The 15,441-nt window shown below is 42.2% G+C and overlaps 1 protein-coding gene across 1 annotated transcript; it reads right to left on the bottom strand.

Moving 5' to 3' along the window:
- Nucleotides 1–1,826: 1,826 nt before the first annotated feature.
- On the bottom strand, nt 1,827–14,801 carry LOC137256296 (uncharacterized). The gene is made up of 5 exons (XM_067794042.1): nt 14,660–14,801; nt 5,168–5,243; nt 4,156–4,266; nt 3,159–3,234; nt 1,827–1,933 (listed from the first exon to the last, which is right to left on the bottom strand). The coding sequence occupies exons 1-5, from the start codon at nt 14,764–14,766 to the stop codon at nt 1,833–1,835; spliced, it is 471 nt and encodes a 156-aa protein (XP_067650143.1). The 5' UTR covers nt 14,767–14,801; the 3' UTR covers nt 1,827–1,832.
- Between the last annotated feature and the right edge of the window lie 640 nt (nt 14,802–15,441).

The following is a 15,441-nucleotide window of genomic DNA, read 5'->3' as shown; positions in this document are numbered from 1 at the left end:
AACCCCCTTAAATAGCTTTGTTCGCCTTGTACGACCAGTATGTACAACGTCACCGTGTATCCCGTTCCACAAAGCATTCGTAGGGCTACGCCCAAGACGTAAATACGTCATCGGTTAGACTATAGAGAGCTATACGACAAGTCGTAACTTTACGAAAGCTTTGTGGATGTGGACCCTGGGGTCCAAAACATGAAACTTTTCCATTCGTAAGCTAATGCTAAAGATACGACAGGTCGTAACGTCACGAACGCCTCGCAAAACGGTCACCAGATCTATAGCGTTTCATATGGCATTTAACATTAATTCAGAAATATCGCATCTGGGTACAACTTATGTGGGTTTTCGGATGCTATACAAATATATATGGGGAATAGAACCGGCGACGTTGGGCTGGAGAGTGAATGCTTTACCCGCTGAGCCCCTCGTTCATATAGAAACAGCCATACATTAAGTAAGAACTTATTGAAAAACAGAACCTGACTGCATGATGTGATTAACATACTAAATATCTGTATGGTCTCCCCTGGTAATGTATAATTTTATAAAGTTCTGCTATGATGGCTAACATCTAGCTATGGCTTGTATGTTTGAACCCTTAAGATCCGCGTTAGAATTGATCTTCCAATCACTAGTGCTTTCTAACTTGTAACTAACAATATTTTCAGTATATCTGTCCCCTCTCCATCAGGAACAAGGTGTATGGTTTCTTTTGTACGTCAGTTTACTTTCCAATATTGACAACAAAATGCACTATTTGTGTATTAATATTGTTAATATGGGATTCTCTAATATGAGAATTGTTGGGATGATAGAGGGGGTGGGGGGGTGGGGGGACATCATTATGTGAAGTTGCCCGGCAGATAGGTAAATCAAAAAGTGCAATTTCACGCCTGTGGGATAAGTACCATCAAACGGGTGGGGTTGCAACGAGACCTGGGCGTGGTAGACCAAAATCAACGACACCACGACAGGATCGTCTCATTACGTTAATTGCTCTACGCGATAGGTTTAAATCGGCCCCTGCCATCAATAGAGAATTCCGCACACTCACTGGAAGACGCATTTCAACCTCAACCGTTAAAAACCGACTCTATCAAGCTCGTCTGAAAGCAAGACGGCCTTTTAAGGGTGTCACCCTTTCAGCTCACCATAAGCGCCAAAGATTGGCATGGGCTAGGCAGCATCAGGGACGGGCTATGCGCCACTGGCGTTACACCATGTCCTCTGATGAGTCATGGTTTTGCCTACGATTCACAGATGGCAGAAAACGTTGTTGGCGTCGGAGCGGGGAGCGATATGCCAGAGCAGCAATTCTTGACCATGATCGATATGGAGGTGATAGTGTCATGGTGTGGGGTGGGATTACACATGACAGACGATCAGATTTGGTCATCATTAACGGAGCCATGACTGGTCAGCGATACGTTGACCAAATATTGCGTCCTGTTGTGGCTCCATTGGCTAGAGTTATCGGCCGAAATTTTGTATTCCAAGATGATAATGCCAGACCACATCGGGCCCGACGTTCTTGGTCGAAGGGTGTACGCCAGGGACCCAGGACCCGCCAACCTGGCCCAGCTTGGTGCAACTCTCCAAGAGGAATGGCGGGCAATACCACGGGCAACCATCTGGAAATTGATTAACAGCATGCCATCAGGGTGCCGTGAATGTGTTGCCCAACATAGTGGACACACCAGATATTGAACTTGACGCCTAAAATTGATTTAGTGGATATTTATAGCAGTTTCAAATTCGCTATTATTTCATTAGTTCCCTTATTTCTTGTCGGTAGTATATTAACAAACAAAACAGTATAATCTCAGAGGGCGGCTTCATGAATTTTTATGAGCGCTGCAATTCCGGGAGCTGTACTTTGTACAAATCTTGTCACTTGTCGTCTCAGTGTATCCAGCCGTGTTCACCAACCCCGCTCCTTTAAACATAAATATATCCATTTTACACTTATGATTTATGATTGATGATATATACATACTGTGATGTGTGCTGTTTACTGCTGCACTCAGCAATATTCCAGATTTATGGCTGTGTTCGTGTCTGGACCACACAATCTAGTGATCATCAACATGAGCATCGATCTACATAAATGGTTTACAATGATATGTGTCAACCAAGTCAGCGAGCCTGACCACCCGATCCCAAAACGACATGCATCGGTTACTGAAGATAATTTTTTACCCGGATCTTCACGGATAGAGAGGGTCTTATCTGAATGTGAATGTTATCCACATGTTGCTGGTTAGTAGGGCAAGCTATGCCTGAAAGTGACTAGCCTACAAAATGATTTACTGGAACGAAAATTGGATGGGGAAACTAAGCGAAAGATTACAAAAGGGTGCATGTCTTTGAGAATGAGATATCGCCGGCATGAAACGAGTTTCACCTTTAATATGATAAACATTTTAATCTGGCCATAATATGGCATGATTTAAAAGTGTATTGTAACTTAACATGTCGGAGAGCGTAATATATTCATAAATTACTCCATTCAAATTTCATTGGCCATTGGGGCTAGTGACTGGAGATTTACGGATCGATCTCGGATTTTTACTAGCCACGGGCCCTGAGTTGGACATGTCAGGCAAGTTTTAGACCTTTACCTGTTTTGGTGCTGTAAACCGAGAAAGAGGGATTCGATCAAACAACCATGGGAGTCACGCCTAGAAGGCGCATCTCTGCAGCCCAAATTTCTTTGCTTTTGATCATTAGATAGCTGCAGCATGGCTGTGCGGAGTTATGTCCCTTGGGACAAGGCCGTCTAATCGTGAGTTAACCCCGGATTCCTAGTAATTGTGATCTTCGGTTCGTGACATTTGTGATATTTAGTCTACATTGTGTTCTTCCCAAACGTACTGTCCACTTGGGTTCAAATGAGAACAATGAATTATTAAATACCTCGAAATGGGGATAAGTGCACAAAACACAAATAAGGCGTAGGGACCTGGAACATCTGTACCCTAGATCTGGCTGAAGTCCGTAAGTGTCTTATATATGTTTTATTCACCTATCCCTATTTCGAGTGATTTAATCATCCACCCTTCTAATTTGAACACAATCCGACTGTAACTGACACGCACAGAGAATAACATTCGAAACGTTTCCCTCAAATTGCTAGCCTGGAATCGGGAAAAAGCGCTCACCTTCAAGGACATTAAACATGTCGCAGTAGTTATTGTCCAAGTCAAAGACGAACCATGTCACCCACTCGCTGTGTCCCTAGCAACAATCAGACACGATGTGTTTGTTATTCAGTGAGCAAAGTCAGAAATCAATTTCCCTGGGCCTAAAACACGTGGACGAAAACATCTCCTCGGAAAAGGTGTCAAACTTGTAATAATCTCTTTATTATCCGGGCTGGTCGGCTAGCCTAGTGGTTTAAGCGTTGGGCCCTCACGCCGAAGACCCGGGTTCGAATCCCAACATAGGTACAATGTCTGACGTCCATTTCTGGTGTCCCCTGTCGTGATGTTGTTGGAATATTGCTAAAAGTGGCTTAAAACCAAACTCAGTCAGTCTTTGTTATTCATATCCATTTCATTCAGAAAAACACGGTAAAGAAATCTGACGTCACGACGGACCATTTTGAGAAATTGATATGAAGCTTTCTGAATACTTTTGATGTCAGAAACGAAACTTTACTGTCAAGAACTGAAGCTTTGGGACTACAGACATGATCAAAACACAGGCACGGAAAAGAGTAATAAATGAACTGCAATTAAACATAAAACCAACAAGTTATTCTCTACACCTCTCCAGAGAATCAACTTTGATAAAAGACTTCATTGTGTTCAAATTTCAGAGAGAGTTCCCTGAAACCAGTTTGACTTACTATAACGTAATCTATATTGTTAACGAAAAGTAGATCAATAGAAATAAAAATGTCATATAAAATGACGCCAAAAAGGTCGGTAATCATGCCTTGACCTTTGACCTGTAATCATGCCTTGATCTTTGACCTTTCATCACTATATCTATAGCATGGAAACAGCACACGAGCTTCGAGTTGGCAAGTATCAATGAAGGCACCCTTACCTCTTATCAGTCAAGATATATGTGTATTTATGAATGTGATTGTAGCTGGCTTCAACCTGTTGTCCTTACGAGTAATCATAATTCGACCTCCACCTCTGCACTTACATGAACTTTGCACATGTTGGTTTTCTGTTCGAAGGTGAAGGTGAAATCGTCCTGAAAGTGTTGACTGGTGACTCGAGAAACTTTCATCTGTGTGGGGTTGCTCCACCAAAGCTGAAATTTAATACTTAACTTAGATTTTGCGATATTTTCGACATTTTGTGTGCTTAACTAGCAGCCATTACCTTGATGGTAAGGTGTCTGATGTTGAAACCATACTTCACTGAAAGCCTGTAAACAGCTTACCCACTTCGTTTCTGTTTTTGGTAGAGATTTGAGAAAGGACAATTACCCATCAGCCATGTACCCATCACTCATTCTCAGCAAATCACGTTTGTTGCTTTGAGTGAAAAATACAAGAAACAAATGTGTTAATCCATTTATGTTAAGAAAAACGAATCGATTATAAATTCACTTGAATCGTGTATCGTATCGTGCAAAGATTACCCACAATGCATCGGTGAATCATGACATCCCTAGTAATTACGGGGACTTGTAACACAAACATTAGCATCGGTTGGTATATAGTGTCATAACTGGCTGTTTGTTTGTTGTTTAATGCCGCACTCAGTAGTATTCCAGCCACATGGCGGCGGTCTGCAAATAATCGAGTCTGGACCAGACAATCCAGTGATGAACAGTGCGAACATCGATCGCTCGTCACGTGAATGTATAGAGTAAGCCAGGAGTGTTGACGGGTGATGCGATGTGGCAACACGTGGTAAAATGCGAGTGTGGGTTTCTGCTGACCTAATTGTCACCACTGGCACCTTTCTGTAAAGGTCCACAAGTCGCCATTAGGCAAGTTCCGGAAGTCCGGAAATTGAGAACGGCGGTAACAAAGCAGATTATACTCGTGAAAGCTCGTATTTTTCCGGCACATGCAGGGTATATCGTCTTGAAGGATACGGAAGAGGCGAGTGGTTACGAATCAGGGAGAGTATAGGTTCACAATACCCTGGCACGTATAAGGGAGGTAAGCCTGCATATATAACGTTGATGTTATGTCATTCACCTTGTAGTTGACCTTCCATGCCTTGATCTGTTTCACAATAGCAGCATTTACATCACTGCACTTCATCGAAAAGGTCCTGGAATAATACAGTGTACATCATCATAATCATCATCTGTCTCTCTCTCTCACTTAATGACTCTGTAATATCACGATGGATGCAGCTGGGGCAGCTTAATAGTTAAAGCATAAGCTTGAAACTTATTCAATGTCTAATGGGCAACCAGTGTAAATCCCTAACAAATGGCGTAATGTGACAATCCTTTCTAGTGCGGGTGACAATACGAGCCACCGTGTTCTGAACTCTCTGTAAGTGAGATATTACGCCAGATCCAAACGCAAGAGACTTACAGTAATTGGTCTGCTTGCTGCTTGAGACTGAATTTTGCAAGTTTCATTGTCAAGGTGTACTTTCTGAGTTTGCCGTTGTTAGCGATATGAAAGTTTACTGACTTGGATGTGTTCAGTGCTTGATGTTTACCCGACATGGTTCTATCCATGAAAACCCGTGAAGGTCCCGGGGTAGAATAGGCCTTCAGCAACCCATGCTTGCCATAAAAGGCGACTATGCTTGTCGTAAGAGGCGACTTACGGGATCGAGTGGTCAGGCTCGCTGACTTGGTTGACACGTCATCGGTTCCCAGTTGCGCAGATCAATGCTCCTGCTGTAGATTACTGGGTTGTCTGGTCCAGACTCGATTATTTACAGATCGCCGCCATATAACTGGAATATTGCTGAGTGCTGCGTGAAACTAAACTCACTCACTAGTTACTGTGAAATGTTGACGCCCTAATTTGGCGCTAGTGGGATACTGTTGTAATGTCTGTCTCTCTGTTGTAATTGTGAGGTAATTATTCATTTTTACATAAAAATCACATGAAGCAAAACTGTTTCACATTCAATTGTCTACAGTTTGATACCTTTGAAAATGAAATCCATTATTTTCTCGCAGAGCTGCGACATTTTTATGAACCCTATGAGAATGTGATCCAGGGCAAGCTACAGTCATTAGAGTCTGTTTGAGTCAAAATCTCCCCAATGAATTGCACTCTAACTCAAAATCAAATAATAGTAATTTACTCACACCAACGCCAAAGTAGATCGGAGAAACTCATGTTGTTGATCACTGGATTGTCTGGTCCAGACTCGATTATTTACAGACCGCTGCCATATAGCTGGAATATTGCTGAGTGCGGCATAAAACTAAACCCAGTCACTCACTCTACCCATGAAAACGCCCAGGTTTTTGACAGTTGTAGCTGGAGAAGCATAGATCTTGTCCAAAAATAGTAACTGGAAACTTGGCGAGCTATTGAGTACCAAACAGGATGAATTCGGTTTTGTCCTTGTTAAGTTGCAGGTAATTAGCAGACATCCAATCATGAACATCACAATTGCTACCTTGAAGCATTTCGGGAATACTCCAGATTCTAAAGAAGAGTTGATCACTGAGGATGCTGGAGAGGCTACTGCTGGGAGACAATGCTTAATTATCCATGTTGGGATGGGTTCGTGTGAACTTGTCTTGTTTGGTGCTGCCTGAATCACCTTGCTTACACTACACTCGGTTGCAGGAGTGAGTGAGTGGGTTTGGTTTTACGCCGCTTTTGGCAATATTCCCGCAATATCACGGCGGGGACACCAGAAAATGGGCTTCACACATTGTACCCATGTGGGGAATCGAACCCGGGGCTTCGGCGTGACGAGCGAACGTTTTACACACTAGGCTACCACACCGCCCCTCATTTTGCAGGAGCGAAAGTGGAGAGTTCTGTGCCAAGGAATCTGGTGTCGTGTTTCAACATCTTACGTGTCTTTCTTTCAGGAAGTTTATGGTAAGATATGTTATGATACCAGATACCCATAGAAAAGCATCATATTAAATGTCTGAAATATACAGGTGGCATGACCACCCGGAGGTCGACATGACAGGATTATTTGTAAATTGTTATGACACGCCGTATATTTCCCCAGTTTAATTCCCCTAAAGGATTATCACATCTTAGCTGATATCCCTGCCCTCCAACCCGACTCCAACCATCGTCTGCGACACCTGTCCTGGTTTTGCTTTAGGGATGCAGCCTCCCACCCGTTTCTTTTTATAGTGATATTGTGACTCCATAGTAGCTACATCCTTAATAGTTTCAGCATGAAAGTTATTTTTCATGACCGTTATCGTTTACATGTGTGACGGGTAAGTGAACCCGTCAAGAGTCTTCTTACCAGTACATGGGTTTTGCTCGGTTAAGTATGTTACTTTTCCGTTTTTTATGATGTACAAAAAGGGAGAAAACTCCAAAAAGAGAGAGGAGAGTGAGTGTTTTTTGTGTCAGATATACATACACGTGGAATAAAGAAGAATGTTTCACTCCCCAATAAGGGTTGAGGCTTATGTGTTCACATACGAGTACAGCAACACAGCTGTAACATATATGGTGGAGATGCTAATGATCCCGATAATTGCAGTATGAAGGACATTCAATCCATCTGTTTATGTGAGTAAACTATCCATTGCCTTGTGTATCTTTGTTCGCCGCCATTTTGCCAACCATGCCGCCCAAGAAATCAAAACATCAAGAAATTAGTGACGATGACTTTGAAACTGTCAAACCATCTAAGCCATTTTCTGGGGTCGGTAACTTGAAACCTCATTGTTTCACTGGTGATGTTTCTGAGGACCCCGAACTTTGGTTGGAGAAATTCGAGGCATGGCGCCAACTGTCCCGCTTATCGGATAGTGATACACCGAATGTTTTCCGTCTCATGCTGGATTGGAGGGCAGTCCAGTGGTTCAAAACCCTGTCCGAGGAGGACAAGAAAAATAGAAAAGCATTGTACCATCGGTTTATCACACATTTCAAGAGTTCTCAACAACCGTGGTTAATTGAAAAGCAATTATTTGAAAGGGTTATGGGGGAGTGTGAGCCTCTGGAAGACTATATAAATGCCATTGAAAACAAATGCAGCACACTGGCTAAACCAGACGATGAAAAGATGCGCATTTTTGTAAGGGGCCTCTTGCCACATTTACGAACATTTGTAATCCAACAACAACCCACAACATGTCAAGCAGCCATCCAATCGGCTAGAATAGCAGCCGAATCCATCGCTTATGGGGGAAACAGCAACCCACAGGACCAGAGCTCAATTAAACTGAGAAAGTTAGAAGAACAGGTAAACAAACAGGACCAAACCCTATCAACCATGCTGGATCTTATCATGTCCTTGAAGGCCAAACCCCCAGAACAAGGCCCTGTAAACATGCTGAACACCGTGACCACATCCACAGTTAGCTGTCAATTGTGTCTCGAAGTTGGCCATACAGCGAGAACCTGCCCCAAGTACATGAAAAAGCCCATGTCTAAAGTTGTTTGCCGACGTTGCCACCAGAATGGTCATTTTGAAAGTCAGTGCACTACTAGTCAGGAAAACTAACAAAGTCCACCCAGAACAATGGGGCTCTAGGTGGACTCAGTGAAACCAATGATAACATTAGGCTATCAACAATTTCCTTAGCTGTCTTAAAGAACTTTGTCCCAATTTCAATAGGTCAGGACAAACACTATGCCCTCATTGATACTGGTGCGGATTTTTGTGTTGCCAAATATGAAACCATTACCAAGAAGTTATTTCATCATGCTCCAATTCATAAATCTGACAAAACATATATAGTTACGGCAAGTGATGAAAAGGTAGAAATTCAAGGGACTGTTACATTACAGGTGTGGTTCAATCAGACAATGTTCAACGTGAAATTTTACCTCGTTCCCGGTCTGAACACGGATTTTATTCTAGGTCTGAACTTTCTGTCAAGTCACAATGCACTGCTTGATTTTAGCAAGAATAAGCTGTCTATTGACCCCAGAAGACAGACTATTGCAGCAGACAATGTAACTATCCCTCCGCGCTCAGAGATAGTTATTTTGGCAAAGCTTAAAGGCAACCCTCTTCCCAACACTGTGTTAGGCATTAGCGAGAATGGAAACTGTGCTTATCCTGAAGGTGTTTTATGTGCCAAAGTGTTATGTCATGTAAATGACAATCATGTATATCAGCGCCTAGTGAACCTGTCTGATGAACCAGTTGGAATCTCGAAGGGTAGTTACATCGGGAAGTTTGTGTGTCTCAGCAAGGATGACAGCTTGTACTACCTTGGAGACGAAGGTGCAGATGAACAGGGGTTTAGTGTCAACAGAGGTGCAAATGAAACTATACCTATCTCTCCTTGTGATAAAGATTCAGATAAAGCCTCTCGGTTCGTAAATCTTCCCCCTGCCAACAGTGACATAACCGAACATCAAAGACAGGACCTCACATCTTTGATTGACGAATACTCTGATGTGTTTGCTCTTCATGGCAAGGTTGGATCATGTGACATTATTACTCATAAAATCAGAGTGAAGCAGGATCAAGCTCCAATTAGATCACGGTCGTACAGATTAGGCCCTCAACAAAAAGCAGCACTTGAAACATGCATCAATGACTTAAAGGATCAAAACATTATTGAAGATTCAGTGAGTCCCTGGGCAAGTCCATGCTTTCTTGTGACAAAGAGACAGAAGAACCAATACCGATTTGTTGTGGACTACAGGAATTTGAACTCTGTCACGGAACTATTAGCCCATCCTTTGCCAACCACTGATGAGTGCCTTGAAAGTATTGGCCACGCACAACCGAAGTTCTTTACCACCTTAGACCTACAAAGTGGGTTTTACCAACTCATGATCGACCCGGACTCGAGAGAGTATACTGCCTTTAAATGTCATCTTGGACTTTTCCAGTTTCGAAGGCTTCCTATGGGGCTCAAGAACTCTCCCGCCTTATTTCAGAGAGTGATGGAAACAGTATTGCAAGGCTTGACATGGAAATCTTGCCTCATCTATTTAGATGACGTCATCATATATTCCAAGGACTTCAGTCAACATATGACTCATATCAGAGAAGTTTTAGAAAGATTGCGGACTGCAAACCTGAAACTCTCTCCATCAAAATGCTTCTTTGGTCATCACAAAATAAAGTATCTTGGCCATATCGTCACTCCCCATGGCATCGCTCCAGACCCTGACAAATTAGCTGCTATTCGCGAATACCCTCAGCCAACTACCTTAAAAGATCTTCGGGCATTCTTAGGCCTCAGCGGTTATTACAGAAAATTCATTGGCGACTATGCAAAACTTGCTCATCCTTTGAACCAGCTGACCAAGAAAGATACACCATTCACCTGGACTACAGAGTGTCAAGAATCATTTGAATGTCTAAAGCAGAATCTCATGACGGCACCCGTAATTGCATATCCAAACTACAATGCCCCCTTTGTCTTATACACAGATGCCAGTTCATTTTCTGTTGGATCCGTTCTATGTCAGGAACAACAGGGAGTGGAAAGAGTCATCGCGTATGCGGGAAGGTCTATGAACAAACCCGAGAGAAACTACACTATCACAGAAAAAGAATGTTTAGCGGTTATTTTTGCCATAAAACATTTTGATTATCTCCTTCGACATGCTCAATTCACAGTAGTAGTTGATCATTCAGCATTAAAGTGGTTGTTGTCTGTAAAAGAACCAACTGGTCGCATTGCAAGATGGGTGACATATCTCATGTCATATGATATGACTGTTGTTGTACGCCCGGGAGTATTGCATGGCAATGCGGATGCCATCTCAAGACGAACATATTCGGATGCTGAAGAATCTCTGGAGAATGAGGAAGATGATCACTCTATCCTTACCTGTAACGTTCCAGATACCACACCCGTCTCGCCCCTGATTCAGCAACATCCATTGCCGGAAATCGAGCAAACTGCTTCAAATGAGGTCTGTGTCAATACACTGAAAACACGACAAGCTGACCCCGAACGTCTTGTGAAAGGAATTCCACAAGTGGCGACAACTGGATATACTAACTCTGCAGACATGGTATGTTCAGAAGTGTCAGACAGTACGCTCAATAAACTACAATTGGAACAGTGCAATGATCCACAATATCAAGACATGATCAAGTATCTGAAAGAAGGTGCTCTTCCTGATAATGAGAAAAGGAGGCAAGATGTTTTTAATGCCTCCAGGTTTTATTTTCTGCACAATGATATCCTATTCCATGTGTGGATCCGTGAGAATCGGACGAGGAACGACAGCATGGCATCTATTCAGCTTGCCATCCCAGATTCAATGAAGTCACAGATACTTAGAGAAATCCATGATGACCCCCTTGCTGGTGGTCATTTCGGAATTGATCGAACAATTAATAAGGCCAGGTTGAAATACTTTTGGCCTCGTATGTGTTCAGATATTACAAAATGGGTGACTTCATGTGATGTTTGTAATCAACGTAAACGGCCATCTCAACCAGTGCGAGCCCAGATTACACCCATAACTGCATCTGCTCCTTTTGAGAGAGTTAGCACAGACTTTCTTGGACCTCTACCACTGAACAAACAAACCGGAAACAAATACCTATTAGTGTTTGTAGATTACTTCACCAAATTTGTCGAATTGTTCCCTGTTTCTGACATGAAAGCAGTGACTGTGGCAAATAAGTTAGTGTACAACATCATATGTAGACATGGTGCTCCGAAATATCTACATAGTGACCGTGGTTCAAATTTTCTCTCTGAAGTTGTGAAAGAAACTTGTAAGCTGATGACAGTGAAGAAAACTCAAACTACCAGCTACCATCCAAGGTGTAACGGGCAAAGTGAAAGGTTCATGTCAACTGTCCAAGCTTCACTTTCCAAATACTGTGACAAAATGCATGATGAGTGGGATTTGCATGTACCTTTCATACAGTTTGCCTACAACACGACACCATCCCTTGACACAACGAATTATTCTCCCTACTTCCTTGTTCACGGACGCCATCCTCGATTCCCCAGTGACACAACACTCGATCTAGGCCCTAACTGCTCTCTTACAGCGGCGGACTATGTATCTCAGTTAGTGAGCGGTTTGGAACATGCTAGGACAATCGCTGAAGACCTTCTAAATGAAAGAAAGAAGGCCATGTGTGACAAATTTGCAAGTAAAGTAAACTTACCAGATTTCAAGGTTGGGGACACAGTGTTTGTGTACCAACCAGTGATTGTCACAGGCCAAACAAGAAAACTGGCCAGGCCTTGGTCCGGTCCATACTATATCACAGAGAAACTTTCAGACATTCATGTACGTGTACGCCGCAAATGTGATGGGAAACTTATTAGGAACAGATTGCATGTGGAGCGACTGAAAAAATCCACCATCCGTCCCAACGAACCAGATGACCACGAACCTCCGGGTAACTCAGACCAGCTGCCACCTGCTATCTTGTCTGGTGACGAGATCCCGCCCCATGATCTCCAACCTAACGAGGATAGACGAACTGTGTGTGACATTTCGCAAACAACCGAGACTGTCAAGGACATGTCTGACAATCCTCAGTATTATGAGATAGAAAAGATCATTTCCAAGAAATATAAACATGGACAGTGGTATTACCGTGTCAAATGGTTATCATTTGACCAATCTTACAACTCCTGGATTTCGTATAGTGACCTTTCATCTGACTGTCAGAAAATGGTGAATTCCATCCATTCTCAACTGAGAACAGATAGAAGAAGCCAGCGTAAACAGTAACGCTGAACTAAGTAATCGTTTGGGAAGTAAACGTGTGTAATAAGCAGAGAAATAGTCGTTAACTGTTAATTCCAGAAGCCACTTGTAGTGTTACCTTGATAATTCCTTCAAATTAGTTACCAGTGTTAGTACAAATATTGTGTTATGTTATTGAATTGTTGTTTTTCATGCTAGTTCTAATGTTATCATTGTGACATTAGTTTCACGACAGCACTGAAATGTGAATCATGAATAGAATTCGAAACACATGACTAATAATGAAGAATCAGTTTCCCTATCGAAAACACAAAGCCAATGAATGGTATTTTGAATATGTTTAACCATTTTTTTTAATGGTTTCTGACTTTCCCAAGAAAATGATGGTGCAATCAAATGCCAATTTCAACATTGTATATGTTTCACTGGACCACAGGGACTGATCATGAACCCTTGTGAAATACTGCAGTTGTGAACAAATTTGGTAAATATTTGATCATGTTATACTCTGTTAGTTACCTATGCATCTATCATGATTCTGGTTACTTATGCAGTGTATGGTATACAATTTGATATATTGTTTTTCTAGTCGGTTTGCTTCCTTCGAAACAAACACTATCTACTAATACTCAGTTAAACAGTATTATTATACTATATGTTTGCTCAATATCCAGTATTAATCATTTTGACATTGCATTGTATGCATACTTGAAGTTTATCTCACCTATATAGTTTAGTTTCTTACATGTGTCACATATTCTTTATGAAGGCGATTGATACATCCATTGCATTCAGTTAGATATTTCACAACATTTCATGGGTACTTCAGCATGTTTGATCTGTAAAGCTTTAAGTGTCCTACTTATCTCACACTAGTGCAAGGGCCCTGCACTGTTGTTTGATTGGTATCATACTTCCGACCTATTATTACATTTTGGTTAATCACAAATCCTTTCGTTAGGGGGAGGGTGATGTGACGGGTAAGTGAACCCGTCAAGAGTCTTCTTACCAGTACATGGGTTTTGTTCGGTTAAGTATGTTACTTTTCCGTTTTTTATGATGTACAAAAAGGGAGAAAACTCCAAAAAGAGAGAGGAGAGTGAGTGTTTTTTGTGTCAGATATACATACACGTGGAATAAAGAAGAATGTTTCACTCCCCAATAAGGGTTGAGGCTTATGTGTTCACATACGAGTACAGCAACCCAGCTGTAACACATGTATAATGAAGCTAAGTCTAATTTAAAAATGGACATTTGAAAGTGAGTGAGTGAATGAGTTTAGTTTTACGCCACACTACTCAGCAATATTCCAGCTATATGGGGGTGGTCTATAAATGATCGAGTCTGTCCCAGACAATCCAGTGACCAACAACATGAGCATCGATCTGCGCAGTTGGGAACCAAGTCACTTAGCCTGACCACCCGATCCCGTTAGTCGCCTCTTACGACAAGCATAGTCGCCTTTTATGGCAAGCATGGGTTGCTGAAGGCCTATTCTACCCCGGGACCTTCATGGGTCAGACATTTAAAAGGTGCCCTTTATAATACATTTTCATCGGACACTAACTTGCATAAAGTCATAGTCTTTCCTAAATAAGTCGCATTGTTCATTGCTCCCCTAATCTCTCCTCAGTAAAGTCCTTTTAACATTTCCTATCTCCCTACCACTGGAACTGTAATTTGGCCGAATTTATTTTAAGAGATATTTCACACTGTCGCGTATCAGCTCCATAAATTGTAGAGGTAAACGTGAAAAAGGGTTTTGGGTTTTTTCTATTTCCGACAGAACTTTAGTCACGTTACAAAATAAGGTCACAATCTGTGAAGCAAATTGCCAACATACGGCCAAAGGCGGCCTGACACGAAGTCCATTCATTACAAAACACCGTGAACATTACACTAACTCACCAGTCGACTTCGCAGGAACCGTGAGGGACACCAGGCTGCAGATGCGGGAAGTCGCTCTCGGCTGCGACTACGAGGCACACCAACATTACGACTGCGAACGACTTCATTATAGCTCCTCTTGGATAACAAGAGCGTCACCAGCGAAGAGCGGCCAGGGTCATGTGATTACCTGTGCATGTGATTACCTGTGCTGTGATTTGGCACCTGGAGTCTAGGTCATGTGACTTCTTTGGGTGGGGCCTTCTCTACCTTATTGTGAGAGTGACGAAGAATCTTTCGTGTACATCGTGAAAATAGCTGCCTTACGATGTTCGTTGTATCTTTAAGTGGCACTTAGAAGATGGTAAAGACGAAACACTTTATATGGTACACGACTTCTTTATTGCGACGTTTCGGTGTAGTTGTTAGCGCCGTTATCACGCGCATGGTGTACTTTACGCCCAAACGTCGCATCTGTTGTAAGAAAGAGGTTACCAATAAAAAGCATTCCTCTTAAAAAGTTATATTAGTTATAATGTATGTTGGAAATCCATGTTAAAAATCCAGGTCATTTTCGAACAAAAGTAAGACCCCGCTGGGGGCACATGGTTTTAAAAGGGTTGAAGAATGAGCTGTGACTTTAGGTCGGGATTGGGGCTGGGGGCGAGGTGTATAACCGGAGAAAGCGCACCTGAAACAGGCGTCATGTGTGTCAGTTCTTTTAAATCAGGTTGTAGCCAGGTCTGACTCTTAACATAAGTATCGTTAAGGCTATGGAAAATTTCTATCTTGGTGTACTATTT

This window comes from Haliotis asinina, chromosome 11 (assembly GCF_037392515.1).
Source record: "Haliotis asinina isolate JCU_RB_2024 chromosome 11, JCU_Hal_asi_v2, whole genome shotgun sequence".
Lineage (NCBI taxonomy): Eukaryota > Metazoa > Mollusca > Gastropoda > Lepetellida > Haliotidae > Haliotis > Haliotis asinina.
This window is presented reverse-complemented; position numbering and strand designations above follow the sequence as displayed.

Coding starts and splice junctions, on each gene's coding strand:
- LOC137256296 (XM_067794042.1), bottom strand. CDS start 14,766: ATGAAGTCGTTCGCAGTCGTAATGTTGGTGTGCCTCGTAGTCGCAGCC. Junction 3,235..4,155: donor CCAACATGTGCAAAGTTCAT/GTAAGTGCAGAG, acceptor GATTGTTGCTAG/GGACACAGCGAGTGGGTGAC. Junction 1,934..3,158: donor CATGTTTAATGTCCTTGAAG/GTGAGCGCTTTT, acceptor TTATGTTTAAAG/GAGCGGGGTTGGTGAACACG.